Source organism: Hippichthys cyanospilos, chromosome 5, assembly GCF_059441005.1.
Source record: "Hippichthys cyanospilos isolate Australia breed blue-spotted pipefish chromosome 5, RoL_Hcya_1.0, whole genome shotgun sequence".
Classification (NCBI taxonomy): Eukaryota; Metazoa; Chordata; class Actinopteri; order Syngnathiformes; family Syngnathidae; genus Hippichthys; species Hippichthys cyanospilos.
The window spans coordinates 4,512,825-4,530,850 of record NC_142373.1 but is presented as its reverse complement, the minus strand read 5'-3'; the positions used below and the strand labels follow the sequence as shown (position 1 = coordinate 4,530,850).

The 18,026-nt window shown below is 39.1% G+C and overlaps 1 protein-coding gene across 1 annotated transcript in view; it reads left to right on the top strand.

The window, feature by feature from the left end:
* rab3gap1 (RAB3 GTPase activating protein subunit 1) overlaps window positions 1-14,498 on the top strand; it is a 41,297-nt gene extending 26,799 nt beyond the window's left edge. The window contains exons 17-24 of the mRNA XM_088415508.1: window positions 136-480; window positions 823-960; window positions 2,085-2,312; window positions 3,347-3,443; window positions 4,230-4,333; window positions 5,868-5,983; window positions 11,772-11,874; window positions 13,908-14,498. Coding sequence (XP_088271634.1) covers window positions 136-480; window positions 823-960; window positions 2,085-2,312; window positions 3,347-3,443; window positions 4,230-4,333; window positions 5,868-5,983; window positions 11,772-11,874; window positions 13,908-14,144 — 1,368 coding nt within the window. The 3' untranslated portion in view covers window positions 14,145-14,498. The remainder of the gene's footprint in view (window positions 1-135; window positions 481-822; window positions 961-2,084; window positions 2,313-3,346; window positions 3,444-4,229; window positions 4,334-5,867; window positions 5,984-11,771; window positions 11,875-13,907) is intronic.
* The last annotated feature ends 3,528 nt before the right edge of the window (window positions 14,499-18,026 follow it).

Below are 18,026 nucleotides of genomic sequence, written 5' to 3'. Positions count from 1 at the left end.
GTCATTAACCGGGGGTCCTCCGTATGTGCGTGTGTGTGTGTAACGAGAATTACGTCCGAGCATTGTAGAGAACAGTTCTCCATCACTGCCAACGACAAACAACTTTTTTTCATTTGGTTTCATTTGTTTGGATAGATGCTGAATTGCTGCATCAAGAGGAAGCAAGCCAGGGATCACATTTTCAAGACATCCGAGAGACGCAGTGAAACTACCATTGAGAACATCCGCCAATTGACAGAATTGACAGCAACCACTTCCTCCAGGCAAATAACTGCTATGTCACCTGGGAAATCCATGGACTCTTGGAGTGACAGTGAAGATGAGTTCTTTGAATGCTTTACTGATCAGGGGGACACAGAGTCTCAATGCGTTAGAAAGGAAAAAGATGACAGTCATACTAAAGCAGAGGGCAGGATGCACCCCTGTAACAACATGACTCTTCTGAACTCTTCAGAGCTGCTCTTCATTCCTGTGACACAAGTAATTTTTTTCCTCCTTTTACCTACTCCTTTTACCTGCTGTTACCTGTTAATTATTTAGGAAGCAAGCTTTTATTTTACATGAATATGTGACTAAACAGTGCAGTTAGGTGGATTACTGATCTGATGTGGAAATGTTTTCAGTAAAAGGTATCAGGTAATATAAGACAAAAAAAATCTAACATTTCATTAAAATGAATTCACAGGGTCCACTAGGTCAGGGTATTTGTCAGTGATGTATTTATTTTTTCCAGCATTTTGTAGATAAAGCATGGCAAGTCGTTAAATGTAGATGTATCCAAGTTCAAGTGGAATTGCATTAATTGCTTTGATGTTTTAACAGGAACCTGCTCCCATGACTGAGGATTTATTAGAGGAACAGTCAGAAATTCTTGCAAAATTGGGGACATCTGCGGAAGGTGCCCAACTCCGTGCTCGGATGCAAAGCGCATGTCTAATGTCTGACATGGAGTCTTTTAAGGTTAGACACATCAAGTAGGCAGTAATAGCAAGACACCATGAATGAATTGTGGCCGTTGATATCTCCTTCAATTGCACTCTGCACCTGCAGTTTACTCCATCTTAACATCCTTCTCACAAAGAATATAATGATATACCAGTGCAAATGCAGTCAAAATTTGGCACCAGCATGCAGATTGCTCCTGGTTTCCTCCTTTGCAATAAACCACAGATGGCAAAGTATAAATGCTGGCTTTGTGCAAAGAACAATGTGGCAGAACAATAACAGTTAGGGGAAAAAAAAGGTTTGGGGTCTTGACCAAGAAGTTGCAAATGGTACTGTCAAAAAAAAAAAAAAAAAAAACTTGCAACCTAAATTCACGCGCCCATTTCTCCTAAAAAAATGCAAACACCGAAATATTTTGAAATTCATGGAGTTCAAGCATTTTCCTCACTAAGCAAAATTTATTTGTGGTGAATGCCTCTCCATATGTGAGGAGAAAGATGATAGTTCCATATTATCAAAATTTAACCAAGAGCAACATTGACCCTTTTCATATTTTACTTTTCCTTCCCATTTGATTGTGTTCAAATGTTGCTGTCAAGTTTTATGGAGAAACTGTGTATATATATATATATATATATATATATATATATATATATATATATATATATATATAAAACATACTAGTAAGACGGTCATTTGATTAGTATGCGGAATTCTTTTATGAGATCCTTAAGCTGATATTGAATAAATCCTCCAATGACTTACCAGTGACATTCTAGAGAGCCCCACATGACCTGGTCAGACAAAGCCTACCCATACGGTCCAGAATGTTGCTTTAAATCGAGCAGCCGTCACCCATCGTAACTGATTGTCAATCATTTTGATATGTTCACAGATTGATGTGTAAATGGGCAGGGATGTCCACATACATGTTGATTTTTTTTATTTTTATTTTTATTTTTTTTTTTTTTAAACTAATCCAAGGGTCAATACTAACTGACCCCATGGTCGGTGACCTCCACATGACTGTTGTGCCACTTGCAGTCCAGTGCAGGTGGCCATTGCATAATGTAGTTGCATAATTTATCTTGTGTTGTTTCTGATTGAATAAATCATGCCATTTTTATTTTTCTCTATAGGCAGCCAACCCAGGTGCTGTTCTTGAGGACTTTGTTCGTTGGTACTCCCCAAGGGATTTTTTGGAGGAGGAAAAGGCCAACGAAAATTGTCCAACAGTTTTGAAAGGCGAGCTAAGTCCAAGGATGAAAATCCCTGGCAACATATGGGTTGAAACTTGGGAGAATGCAAAAGCTGTACCTGCACATCGCCAGAGGAGGCTTTTTGATGATACCAAAGAAGCAGAAAAGGTCAGACACTGTTTCAACCCTAGAATAATGAGCACTGGAATCGAGAATCAAGTAAAACTGATACTATCATTTGACATCAGAATTGTCAAAGAAATTAAATGGCAAATATTTTGTAATAAAGATAATATAATTAAAAATAATGGTAAAATTATTTTCTGCACTATAAGGCACACTGGATTATAAGGCGCACACTCAATGACATGTTAAAACTTTTTCAATCATAATGTAGTAATACTCAAAATGATAACAATAATAACTCAAATAATAACTCTAAACTCTCAATAGCATAATAACTCAATGTCAATATGACCAACCTTGTTCAACTGTAAACACACAAAAGAAACAGGTAAAGCTTACTTTATCTGTTTATTCCCCATCTACCAATCCCAATCTCAATATTGATCGATATATAAGGCGCACCTGATTATAAGGTGCACCATCAGCTTTTTTTAAAAAAATAAGGCTTTTAGGTGCGCATTATAGTGCGGAAAACATGGTAATAAAAAGAATAAAGGTAAAATAACGTGTAAATTCTTTCAGCAGCAGTTGCTTGCTTCTAACGCACTAATAATGTCCAAGAAGAACAGTAGGCACCTCACACTCTGGTCACACCAGAATAAATAAATCCCCGCATTTCCCGGACTATAAGCCGCACCTGTATATAAGCCGCAGCAGCAAAAATTGTAAGTAGTAAGAATTTTTACAAAACAATAAAACCACTTTGGAGTGGTCGCTACTCTGGGCCCAAATAAGAACATTTGAAAAAAGGTTGTTAAAGCATTTTGAAAGTTTAGAAGTTTATGTCAAACAAGCAGCTTCCCATTAATCTGTACGCAAGAGGTTGCTCTTATTTTCGAAAGGATCGTGACTCCTGCACTTCAGTCACAGAGCAACGGCAAGCAGGTAGCAGCCAGATTCAATTTGGTCCACCCAACACCAATAAATATGTGGGAAGTACCGACAATGACTGTTTGGCAAACAAGTTCCCGCAGCAATAATTAAACACCTAATTTGGAATTTTCTTGGTATTTCAGGTTTTGCATTATTTGGAAGTGCAAAAACCTGCACACCTGTGTTGCCATATCCTACCATGCATAATCCATGCTGCAATTTTGAAGTTGAAAGAGGAAGGTGAGCATTACTTGATCAAAACCAAGATTTTTGAGTCATTTGGAATGGTTCTGATTTTCACAGGTACATTAAACACTTCACCCTTCCCCACCTCAATTTAACTTGCCCCTTAAATTTAAGATTGCATGTATTCTGGCTCCAGTGTGACGGACATTTCAACCTCGCCAGATACTTCCATAAACACTAACGTTACACGTGCCCGCTGCGCGTAAAGTCCTGGTGTTCACATACAGGTCACATTTTATTTGGAAATGGGAAGACCTCACCAAAAAATCAGAATGTAGCATTAAGCCCTGCAATGTGAACCTACCCAAACATACACAAACACAGGTCGGTATATACTGTATACTTTTCATTCTATAAGCAATAGCTTGACGTACTTTATCACCTAACTCCACCAGGAGCCATAACTACTTTAGTTTCTAACCACCATATATTATTTCAATTCCAACTATGGGGATTTTTTCAGAGCTCATAAGACTGCATAGAACAGTTTTGGTAAACCAATGAGTCTCCAACCCATTCTAAATGTTTATGAGAGACGGCCACAGCTGCAGTGTTTGCAGGGTGTTTTCCAGTACAGCAAGTTCATGATTTTCGTCCAGTACAGTGATAAAATTATTTCCTTTCATAGTCTTGTTTATTTTATTTATTTTTTATTTATTAATTTTTTTAAACACTTGTTGCAATATATTGTCTACAGTATATTGCTGCTTTGAACACTGTTTTTGTTTGATGGCTCTCACATTCTGTTGACTTTTTTGTGGTTCTTGATGTTTCTTTTAGAGGCACTTGAAAACATACCATCTATCAAGAAAATCATTCAAAAAACTACAGTTCAAGCAAGCAAGGTGCTGCAACAATTGAATCCCGACTGCAATAATTTAGAGGTCAGTAACATACGATTGCAATAATTTAGAGGTCAGTAACATACGACGTCTTTCTGTCCATCTTAGATAATTAAATGAATTTTTGAATGTCTGCATAAAGCGTGACACAATGTCTCCGGTTGTGAATTTAGGCTGCCTGCCATTAAATGCCACTGACATTGACGAAAACCCAACAATAACTAGAGCTGTGATTAAAGGGCACTCGCAGTTTTATTATAAAAGAAATCTAGGGAAGAGGTCTCATCACAGGTTTTATCAAAATCACAAGCACAATGTGTATCCTGCTTTAGACTAAAAACCACTGAGGAAAACATCAATTGTGTTTCACAAGCCAATATTCATAATGCTACAAAGTCCATCTGCACTTCTGCCAGACACCTGTACGGTGCACAAGGAAACCAAAGGTGGCTCTCTTCATGTACCATCATTCTGTAGTTTTGTTTGGACATGGATGTATCATAACAGACGTGCATAACACAGTCTGAATAAAAAAAAGTTTTTTTTTTTCCCAAAAAGCATGATAACCTTTTTAGTGAATAGCACATTCGCCTCACAATTCAAAGGTCCCGGTTCAAATCCACCTGATTCAGGCCTTCCTGTGTGGAGTTTGCATGTTCTCCCCGGGCCCGCGTGAGTTCTCTCCGGGCACTCCGGCTTCCTCCCACACTCCAAAAACATGCATGGCAGGTGAATTGGACTAAATTGTCCTTAGGTGTGACTGGGTGTGTGAATGGTTGTTCATCTATGTGTGCCCTGCGATTGGCTGGTAACCAGTTCAGGGTGTCCCCCGCCTACTGCCCAAAGCCAGCTGAGATAGGCGCCAGCAAGCCTGCGACCCCTGTGGGGATAAGCGGCCCTAGAAATTGGATGGATGGATAATAACCTTTTTAGTTAGACTGATATGTTAAAAGTATTATATTATATACAATTATACAATAAAATAATAAAAAATATATAAACTATAAACTACACAAATGCATATATTATTTCAAATAATGCATAGACTTTTTGATACCATTCGCATGTTTGTTTACAGTTGCCAATGTACCTATCCATCACTGCTGTTGTAAAGTAAAACTTTGACACAACTTTGTCATACAGTTTAATCCAGAGATGGGAGGAAATCAATTCTATAATTCTTGTCTAAAGGGAGTAAGAAGTTAAGCACCAAGCAAGTCACGTCACTGCTGAATATCTTGCAAGCTGCGTTGATAACTACTGGTCACCAGCTTGTTAGAAAATGTATGTGAATGTATGTGAAAAGCTTCCTTTTTCTAAATGATCCTGTAGCAATTCAAAATGTTTTCCCAAGCAAACAGATAATATATACAATACGAGCATGTCAATAAACATAAAACCTTGCTGAGAAAAAAATAAAACAAAAATAAGGCCTCCTATTCAACTATTATTACTAATATTGCTATTTTGGTGCTTCAAGGGTTAAAACATGATTGTTTGATTTTTTTTTTTTTAATTAATTACTTTTTTTTTCTGCTTAAATCTAAATAGTATCCAACTGTGACATTTCTTAAAGGATTGCATTGAATTGTTGATCACTATGGAGATGGTCATCGCTCAATCTCGGTCTCTCAAGTCAAAGTTTGGCATTCCTGAGGCTGAGAATGAAGAACAAAGAGAGAAGCTAAGAAAGTAAGTACCATAATAGCCATGTTGCTTGCTTTCCCAGGTTGGGATGAGACACGGATCCAATGAGAAGAGATACCACAAGACATTGCATTCACAAGTATGGATGCAGAAACAAGGAAGAAATGGCTAGTTGTCATTTATTTATTGAATGCTCTGTTGTAACAAAATACAGTGGGCTCCCGGTTTACGAACTCCCTCTTTTACGAACTTTTCATCTTACGAACGTGGACCGCGGCATTTTTTGTCCCCCTCTTACGCACAAACCTTTCGTCTTACGAACAATCCAACATGCCAGTCAGTGCGTCCGCACTATTTTTTTCGCTTTGCTGCAACAACAAAAATAACTATTCTTGCATGTGACAGAAAACACCGATATGCTATCGGTCTTATAAAGTCACGGTCTCAGTCACGGAGATGCCGATATGCTATTGGTCGATTAAGTTCACAGTCACAGCCTCAGTCATGGAGATGCGGATATGCTATTGGCCGGCGTCACGTCAATCACAGAAATGCCGATATGTTATTGGCCGAACGCCGTCATCTAGCTTGATGGCACAGCTGGTCGGTGTGTTGTGAAAACTTTGCAAACTTTCTCTGTTAGACATGGCTTCTAAAATTGCAAGTGACGGTAAAGGAAGAAGTAAGAGGATGATGACAATAGAAACCAAGCAGAAGATAATAAAAAAATACAAAGGAGGCGCACGCATAGTTAACCTTGCTCGTGAGTATGGACGTAACCGCTCGGCAATCTTCTAAGGGCAAGACTTTCCTTGCCAGGGGACGGACCTCGGTCAACAACAAAATGGAGAGGCTTCTTCTATTATGGATTAAAGAGAAGGAAATCGCCGGTGGTATGGTCTCGCTTAAGAAAATAAATAAATAAATTCTGCGGGTTGGTCTCTGCTCCCCTCCACCTCCACCCACCACCAGCTCAAGTCACGTCGCCCCAAAGGTAAATGTCATTTTCCTTTGCATTTTTATGTTAATTTAACTGTACAGTAGATTATGTTACTAATTTTTAATATGTGTATAAAGTCGTGATGGTTTTACCTAAGGTTTTTGCACGCGTTGCACGCATTCACTAATTAACATAGGTTTGGATTGCCCGTCATACGAGCAATTCGAGTTACGAGCATAGGTGCTGAATGGATTAAGTTCGTAACACGGGGGCCCACTGTATTACAAAAATAAGCTGTCTCAAAATTGATACACAATGTATTGGACACTGAACATTGTATTGCTATACATATATCGCATCACTTCATCAGTGCTATTGTTTGCCTGCGTCCCTGCGTCCGTGATACATAAATTTTGCCATTCGGCTCATACTTTCAAATCACCGTGTATCCTTCGGAGGCAACATTTTTCTTTTGTAGGGTTGTTGTTTCACACAAGGCAATTACAGCTTGTGCTCTCGATGTGACTCGTACGCTTTGGCTCCCTTAGCCACTCACGTTCTCATGTTCACTTCCTGGTTTGTTGGCTTGAGTTACCACACGATTTTGGTACCAATTTTTATTATGTATGTACAATTTTGATGTTTTAGCCTGGGGTTCTAAACGCATTAGCTATTTAACAAAGGTTTGAATTTCCTTCCATATGGTGAATTCGCCTCATGAGCCCAACTGCAGAACGGATTAATCTCGTAGCATGGGGACCCACTGTTAGCACGGCAAGAATATTAGGGATCTAGTGTGCAGATGTAAAGGAGTCATTTTTCAGATACAGCTAACAAAATTAAACAAAATGCATATAGTACATCTTATGTTAGCTGTGATTTATGATGATTTCTTTTTGTAGTGTTCACAAACAATTGTTGTCTTATCAAAGTCTAAGCCAATAGTTTACCATGCTTTTCTTCACCTGGAAAAACAAAATCTCACCACGTGGTATCACGTGGTTTGAAAGTAATCGAAAAAACCCAGCTTTTTTTTTTTTTTTTTGTGGTGCTGCAGTGCATTTTGGAATATAGACTTTTTTTGTTTTTTTTTTGCTTGATTATGTACAATTATAAACACATAAGGCAAAATAACCCATTTTCTACTGAACTGTTAATAACCAATTTTTATGATTTTTTTTTTTAATTAATCAACATTTTGTTGATAAACACTCTACGAATGAATGTTAGTTTATAAGATAAAGTGATGCAAAACCACAGGGGCACTGTTGCTGGCTGAAACAGCACATTTGAGTCAGCCAGTTAAATCGTAAATAATCACTCGGAATGGCAACTCTATCAGGCTGTCATTGTCAAAGTCTGCAGTCTTTAATCTCGACTAAACTATCTTTGAAAAGTAATCTGACTGCTAGTTAAAAAAAAAAAAAAAACTACAATGAAACCTGAAAGTTCATCACAATCCTTGATGCTGGTCAACATGTATTTGGTTCTTTAAAAGTGGGCATTCCGCCAGTAATAATAGAAGGTTTGTCAATCTGACACTGACAGATGATTGTTTGACGACTATTGACAGATTACAATTGTACGATCCTTAAAAGTTGTTCTCAAATAAAATTTAAAAAAATATTTATACAGAACTTTTCATATATTAAAATGAAAAACAAAGCGCTGATTAAAAACTACCAATAGAGAAGGGGAGAAAAAAAAAACATTTTGACACATACTGTACACACCCACATTTTCACCATTTCATTCTGGGAGTCTATTTTATGACAGCCCAACAGGCGGACCAAGTATACCGCAAGGCTTCTGGAAAGTGACCCTGGAGTTAAGGTGGTTAAAGAAAAAAAAATCAGATTATATGAATACAATAATAATAATATTAATTATTGTCATTATGATTCATCCAGTCATCCATTATCTTCTGCTGTTTCCGGGGTCCGGTCGTGGGGCCAGCAGCCTCATCAGGAAAGCCGAGACTTCCCATTCCCTGGCCACTTGGTCCAGCTACCCTGGGAGGATCCCCACGTGTTCCCTGGCCAGCCAAGAGACAAAGTCTTTCCAACATTTCCTGGGTTGTCCCTGGCTTCCTCCCGGTTGGACATGCCCGGAACAACTCACCATGGAGGCATGCTAACCAGATACCCGAACAATCTCAACTGGCTCCTCTCAAAGTGAAGGAGCAGCGGCTCGTATCTCCCATATGACCAAGCTACTCACCTTATCTCCAAGGGCGAGCCTGGACAACCTGCAGAGGAAACTCATTTCAGCCGCTTGTATCTTGGATCTTGTTCTTTCGGTCATGACTCACAGCTTGTGACCATTGGTCACGGCAGTAATATCGATCGACCAGTAAGTAGAGAGCTTTGCCTTTTGGCTCTCCTCTTTCTTTACCACGACAGACTGGTACAGAGCCCGCATTATAGCTGATACTACACAGATCCACCTGTCAATCTCCCGTTCCATCTACCGTCACACGGGAACAAGACCCCAAGATACTTAAACTCTTGGGGCAGGACCTCATCCCTGAGCCGGAGAGGGCTTTCCACCCTTTTCCGACTGAAGACCATAGTCTCTGATTTGGAGGTGCCGATTCACACTCTGCTGCAAACCGCTCCAGTGAGAGTTGGAGGTCATGGCCTGAGAAGCCAACAGCAGCATATCATCCACAAATAGCAGAGATGCAATGATGAGTCTCCCAAACTGGACCCACTCAATGCTTTGGCTGCGCCTAGAAATTGTGCCCATAAAGGTAAAGAACAGAATCAGTAACAAAGGGTAGTCTTGACGGGTTCCAACCCCGCTGGAAACAGATTATAATTACTGCCGACAATGCAGACCAAACTCAGACATCGGTCATATCGGGATTGAACAGCCCATATCAGGGGCGTTTGGTACCCAACACTTCTGAAGGATATCCCACAGAACTTCCCGAGGGACATGGTCGAATACCTTTTCCAAGTCCACAAAACACATGTAGACTGGTTTGGGGAACTCCCATGCACCCTCTTGAATCTTGCCGAGGGCGTAGAGCTGGTCCACTGTTCCGTGGCCAGGATGAAAACCACACTGCTTCTCTTGAATCCCAGGTTCGACATTCTGACAGACCCTTCTCTCCAGCACCTCTGAATAGACTTTACCAGGGAGGCTGAGTAATGTGATCCCCCTGTAGTTGGAACACACCCCCCGGTCCCCTTTCTTAAAAAGGGACAACCACTCTGGTCTGCCAATCCAGAGGTGCTGGCCCTGATGTCCATGCGATGTTGCAGAAGCGTGTCAGCCAGGACAGTCACAATGTCCCGAGTTGAGGTCAGCAGCACCCCATCTCCAACTGTACATAGTGTTAATGGTGCACTGCTTCCCCCTCCTGAGATACCAGAGGGCGGACCCAGATTTCCTTGAAGCCGTCCGGAAGTGGCTTTTAATGGCCTCACTGAACTCAGCCTCAGCTCTTATGTTTGAACCAGGGGTTTCAATATGGACAATCTGTGAGCACAGAAGTCCAATAACAAAGCACCACTCTGGTCCAGATCAGAGTTGCCATTCGTCTCAATCACGCCCCTCCACTGTTATTGCCCACGTGAGCATTGAAGTCCAGTAGTTGAACGAGGGAGCCCCCAGAGAGAGCGCTCTCCAGCACACCCTCCACGGACTCCACAAAGTGTGGGTACTCTGAGCTGTTGTTTTGTGCGTAGGCACAAACATCAATCAGGACCCCTGAGGTCAGAAGTTTACATACATTTCCTTAATAGTGAGTAACATTTCCTTTGAACTGCGTCACTTGGGTCCAACTTTTGGGCAATAAGCTTCTGACAGTGGCCATTGCTCTTGACAGAACTGGTGTCATTGAGTCAGGTTTTCAAATCAGGACTTTGCGATGGCCACTTTGTTATCCTCAACACATTGTTTTAGCCATTTTGGTAGAATGCTTAGGGTCATTGTCCATTTGGAAGATGTCTTGAGATGTTGCCTTAATATCTCCATGTATGGTTCTTTTTTCATAATGCTGTCTATTTTATGAAGAGCTCCAGTTCCTGCTGCAGCAAAGCAGCCCCACGACATGAGGCTGCCAATTTCTTGGCAGCTGGAATAATGTTCTCAGGTCAAAACAGGGTTAACAATCTTCTCTAAAATTCAACTTTAAAAAGGGCGTATTGTACTGTAATTTGTTAGTTCTGCAGCGTTTCAATTATTTTTCTTCAGAAGGGGCTAGACAATTTAAAATGTCATTTGATGTCATTAGCCAAAAAACAATTTTACTGGAATTGGATCTAAAAGGCTTCCTCAAACAAGACAAAACCATACTGAGATTCACCTGCACTGAAACTTTTAGGCTACGATGGAATGAAAGCTGCCCGTATTGTTTTTATGTGGCTGCTGAAGGAAGCTGCAAAGGCCTCACATTTTATGTCAGATACACAAATTGGAACATTTAAAATAGGCGTAATGAGGTAGTTTGATAAAGTAATTTGGGGGTTTTTGTGGTTGGGTTTTTTTTGTTTTTGTTTGTTTGGTTGTTTTTTTTCCATGTCCGATTAGACAAATGTGTTTGCCTAGCATTTGTGTCTGCTTTGTTCTAAATGTTTTGCTATTGTTTCAGTATTTCTACATCAATTTAAAACAATTTTTATCGACTATGAACTGTACCCTGACCTTCAAACTAAGATATATAAAAAACCTTGACTTTTGTCATACTTATTTCCCACAAAGCATTTGATTGTACGTACAGTAAATGTGGATTCAAATTTATACTGTAAATGGCCTCCTGAGGGCAACCCTTCTTTAGCGCGCAATGAAAATAAATCAGAGTACAACAAAAGAGGCCATTTTTGAATCTCTCTGCATTTAAGTTTGATCTGTTGACCAGTGGACTACTTTTATTTTTATTTTCAGTTTTCTAATCGCTCTGCTAGAAGAGCCAGAAGTTACGGTGAGTGGAGCTGGTCAGGGAAAGATTGGTGGCATCATCCACAGGCTGTTTATGAATACACAAGAGGTAAGCATTTCTACATTAGTGTGTGTGTGTGTGCGCGTGCCCTTGGTTTTTAGATGGTGGGACCTCGACTTGTGGAGACCATTTTGGTAGACTCCACAATTTCAGACCTCTTTTTCAGGGTCTAGACAAGATTTTAGAGTATAGGTTTGAATTGGATTTTGGTTGAGTTAGTTAAAACAAGCAGTTTTAATTAGTTTCAAACAGTTTTAAGTTTGCGATCAGCAAATAGCTGCTGGTGGTCACATGACACTGTTTTATGTTGTCTCCCATCCTATGTCACTGAGATTTGAATCTGGGCCTTCTTTGAGCACAGCCCCTATACCTGACTCCACCTCCAGCCCACTGTGAACTGCTGAACATATACCCAGCAGACTACACCTTGAGCAAATAATCTTTTATGCTGTAAACAAGTGGCTAGCCAGCTACAAATATTGTCAGAGTTATCCGCACACTGTCCATGTTTTCTTTTTCTTTTTTTTGAACATCTATTGTCAATAATGTACAGTCATGTATTGGTCGTACATCCCCGCTTCCAGCAGTAATCAAGTCGCTCTGAACAAAGAAGGACTCGGAAATTGTAAACTGATGGTAAACTGTTTGTTCTTTTGATTTCTTGGCTAATGACTTCCAATTACATTTTATATAGTAAACTGATCAATCAATCAATCAAATTTTATTGAAATTCTTAAAAAAATAAAATTCTCACATTGTTTCAATTGTTTGGGACCTGCAAACCTGAAGGTCCTGTTGAATTTTACGCGGGTAAAGCAACATAAAAAATAATTATAACCCACAAAGGGCTATAGGCTGCGCAATTTACACGCTCTTAAATGAATGGATAACAATGTTGGTAATAAATTTGTACAGTAATTTATAAATGTATTTATTTTATTCATTTAAGGCAGGTAAGTGCTTTTGAGAGTTTTCGGGCCTTTTAAATATATTGAATATGTGGGTGTTTAGTAGAAGTGTGAAAAAAAGTGATCCACTTAAAAATCTGTGTTTTCATTTACTACTATTTAAATCAATTTAAAATGTCACTAAATGAATACAGGTAAAAATAACTCTGTTTCCGCTCATCTTCCATACCACGTCAGAGATGCGCTGTGCCATGACATCACCACACAGCCTGTTCTGGAAAGTCTAACCTGCACAGGGCGCACACAAAATAAACAAAAAAAACAATGGAGGATGGAGGAAATTCAACCACCTGTTCCCCATTGGAAGCAATCTTGTCTTGTTTTAAAAACCTGTGTGACACACGAAAGCCACACAGCCGCGAATGTTAATGCAACGTTTCACTCCCCTACTAACAAATGGCGTTTACATGGATCTGGTGATTTTGAAAACATTAAACATGGCTATTAGTTATCGCCGGTCCCAATCAATTGAAGCTGCAATAAATATTTCTGCCGCCTTCCTACTAAGTCGATCAACAACAACAGGAATAGCATTCAGTCATTACAGGCGAGTCTCCTTATGCTAATGCACTTTTAGCTCTTGTGCGCACACGTGAATTAAATGCACCAACCAGAAACAATCTTCCAGAACAGAAAGCAAGTGGGCCGTAATCAACACAGAACAAAGCCTTTCTTTTCCACAAAACAAAATAAAACACAACAATGTATGCAAACTCCAAATTAATACACAAACGCATATTACTTAGATAGATGTAAATGAATGAAAATACGATATAGTAAATACCGTAATTCCCCAAATATAGTCTGCATTTTTTTTTTCTCAAAAATGAAGACCAAATCAGTTTGTCCTACAAACGGTAACTTCTTGGTTTTTTCGACATGAGGAAGATTCCTCAAATGTTGAAGACCATCTTCAACAAGGACGTGCAATACATCCCGCATTATTGTCCAACACCCCCCGTTTTATTTACCGTTTAAAAAAATAAATTAGGAAAAGCAAATGTTTTACTTGTTGATTTGGATGTTTCAATGAGCCAGTGGAAATGTGTGTTTAAAAAGTACACTTAAAAATATCAAATTACTGATTGGTTTCAAATTTATGTCTGCTCATAGACTGCTAGCATGGATAGAGAAACTGAACAAAGAAAGGAAGAAGAATGGAAGCTGACCGAAGAAGACAGCAAAACTCATGAGTTCCCCGCTCCAGCAGGCCGGGAGATTCTGTTGCGTGCATGTATCCCTCGTCCTGCACCGTATTCCAAGGCTCTCCCTCAACGGCTTTTCTGTGTATTAACGAGAGATGAGTTCAGACTTGTAGGGGCCTTCTCCTCTGACACATCTTTTTTTTAATTCCTCAAACGACAGCATTAAATTCACACAGATTTTACACACAGTTGTTTCCAATGTATTATATATCAATACCCGTAGCTCTCAAACATCACATGTTTGTTTCAGGGGCAAAAAAGGAAAACTGTTTGCAATGAAAATAGTAAGTACCTGCTATATTTGCATATTTTGCTCTCAATGTATTGTAAAATCCCACAGTTTCCATTTTTAAAGGCCTCTGCATGGATCCATATCAATTGTGACTGGGTCTCATTTGTGTAATACTGATCACTGAACACCAGTTATAACATGACTTCCTTGGTTGAAGAAAAAAATTAAAATGGTTGTAGAAATAAACTAGTTTTCTTTTGCTTTGGATGCCCGTGATCTGGCTTCTCCCTGTGGAGTGTCTTGGTCTCTCCTTGCCGTTCTTGACTGCATCAATGCGAACTCTCTGGGTCTGCAGCGCCTGAAGAGAAATCAAACTTGTACTCTGACAAGTAGTCGGGGTGGCTAGGATGAATTGGAAAGGACCTTCTCGTTTTGCGCTGTTCCACCTTGTTTTGAAGACTTCTACATACACCCAATCACTAGGCATCACCTCACATTTTGGCTTAGATTTTAGCTTTTCAATCCTCTGCACTTTCAACTACCTTTTGAGAAATTGTCTCTTGCACTGTATGTGGGACAAGTGGTGTGTACTACTAGTTCAAAAGATTCAACAGGTTTGTATCTTGCCTTTTTTTATGACGATATACCTTAGACCAGGGGTTCTCAAACTTTTTGGAGTCAGGGACCCCTTTTGGAAAGCACATTTTCCAAGGACCACCATTGCAAATGTTTGCAAAAAAAAAAAAAATAATAATTCAAGCCAAACATAAGTGCCCTTTTGGTTCACCAACTAATTCAAGTATATTTATTACTTGTCAGCTATAGTTTAGAAAATAACAAATGCAAATTGCACGCCTCCTCATAATAAATCGTGTCAATTTCCAATTATTTTGTCAAAAACAGCATGATCAAATAAAATGGCACTTTAGATTTGCTGCCTTCATTAGCACCTCATTAGCAAGCAATTGGAGAGACATTGCATTTTGACAAATTTCAAAATGATTACATTTTCAAAAATATGTCAAGTTTATTTACAAAGCACATTTATAAACATGGGCTGACCAAAGTGCTGCACAATTACTAAAATACAAAACAAGTTATCACGCACAAATATAATCATAAAACTGTGATAAAATCAATATCAAGCAGTGTTAGAATAAAAAAGGGAGATGTGCCTATTTGTTATGGGAAAAGTCCTGTTTAGTGGAAATGGGGGTGAAGTGTTTGGTTTCATTAAGACTGTTAACAAAGCCAATTCAAAGTGAAACTACTGTGCGAAATTACTGTGTTGAAAATCAACTGCTTTAAAGTGTTTTTGTGGTGATCATAGGGAAAAATATTACAACATTTTCTTGACGTCATTCTGAGAAATCTTTCCGTCTCAATACTATCAAAAGGTCGTTCAGTCCATTGAATGGGAGTGATCAGAGAGAAATACCAGCTGTCACATCTCCACCCCCCCACCCCCCCCCCCCCCCCCCAGCAAGTTTGGTTGATTTCTTTATTATATAGCTTGTCTGAGCTTGCTTTAATACAACCAACAAAATTTAAACCCCGTTTGGATGCAGGTTTTTTTGATGAACTATACAGTATATATATATATATATATATATATATATATATATATATATATATATATATATATAAAATGTAAAAGAAAAACGTACAAATTAAACGAGGTAAAAAGGTGTCTCTTTGCACTCATCACCAACAACAGTACCTAACCCATCCAATGATATCTTTAGATTATTATGCACTAATATTATTCTAATAATGTGTTACCGTTTTTGATGCATTTTTATACTTTAATAATAGTCATTTAAAGAATTTCGGAGGTTTGGAATGGATTAGGCTATTCACATGTAAAAAGTAATTCTACTTATGATAGATTCATATTGTGAAATTACTTCCAGAACAAATTAATTTCGTAAGCAATGAATCCCACATTCTTTGAACATTAATATAATGCTTAAATTGGAAGAATTAAGCAAATTTCGTTTGCTTTTGCAAGAGGAGTGAAATGCTTTGCAAATTGGGTTAATGGTCTGGTTCTATGTGAAGGCTTTGACATTAAAAGCCAATTATTAGAAATACTGTACTGTGAAAAGGACTGGAGGACCCAGAGATATTTTTTGTTGTTGTGCCATTATTGTCCAACAGATGGCAGTCTTTCCATCTAAAATTTCAGATGCCTAAAGACCAGGCAACTTTTTTTTCATGCATGTTATGTATCCTGCAGTATATTTTCAGAAACGACCTCACAAGGGTGGCGTAGTCGTGCAATGATCAAAGGGATGAACTTTTGTACACCCGTTAGTGTTGTGATGTTCCAGTGGTAGACACCCACGCACACACATGCAGGCAACATACAGTACATCTCTTTGAAAGTAAAACGAAGAGATGTTTTTTTTCACTGTACACAGCAGTGTGGTGTGGCTTTGCTGCCCCATGCTTTTCTACACAAGTGGTTAACAAAATACATTGACTCGCAAGGAAAAGTCCATTGCAATTATTTGCGTCAAAAAGCGAAACAAAAGTTCCCAGCAGGTTCTGCCGAACCATATTTTGATAGTAGTCATAGGAACTGATTCTGTTATAATTCTGTTATTGAGGGGGCTTGAGATGCCCAAACTTGATTTGGTATTATCAGTCGATCACATTATGACTTGATTTGGTATTTCACCAAGCGGAAAAGTTTGGTTCAGTTTGGGACAAATCTCAATACAGTACTTGACATACACCCAATCCAGGTCACTGTAAGGTTATTATGGTTGTGTTACATCATATCCATGGTGGGTCAAGCTGAGTGTACTGTAGAACCCGATGCACTGTGTAAATCCGTGTTGCAGCTTAACCATGTAGTAAAGCCAGTTTCACGCTTGTCAGTGTGCATTGCAAGAAATGTCTTTTTGGTATTGTCGTAGAAACACATTGATGAACAGACATTTGTGCCATTGCTGGAGTCAATACAGCCAATTTGCTTCCCGGGCAATGGGTCTGCCTCCTCTGATTCCCTTTAAATTTAGAGGTGCAGAGTTTATTACATTGCACAGGCAGAAGTAAAGACGGCACTATGACTGTGACCTCCACGAATGGACGATTTAATGTTGTTTACCATTGTGAAGTGTGCACAATGAGACCACCTTTTAATATGTTTGATTTCAGATGCCTAACATCCCTTACATCAGCTGTGCCAAGGAGGGTAATTCTAAAACTGCATTGAAGATGACAATATTAATAATGTGTATGATGAATTATTTCTGCAATGATTCAGAGGTGTCATCATATTTATGAATGAAATACAACATCCACCACACACGTGCATGGAGCTTGGTGTTTGCCTTCAGTCAAATCCGCTGAAATAGTCTTACACCACGTGTGCCACAACTCAGACCTGTTTTTAAGCTGATCTGATTTCTAGTCTACTTTCTGTCATCGTATTGTCGGTGTGTGAAGGAAAACACCCTTAGTCTGTCGGAATGCCCAACAGGATGCAGTCTGTCAAATTCCCAAAACAAAACTAGGCTTGTATCATCACAATAATCAAGTTGCGTCAATGTCTAAGCCCGAATGGATGTGCGCTGTCTGTGATAATAGAGCCCAAACTGTGACTTGACAATTACTGTGACTTGGCTACCTTCTTTTGTGTTACAAAGAAATTAGCAGAAGCTGTTTAACCCCTGAGTGTCCGGGGATTTTTCACTAACCTGGCCTTACCATCTCCCAACTTGGGCTGACTTTGAAAGGGTCAATAACATCATCAAATATGAATATATTTTTACCTTCAACCCCAGC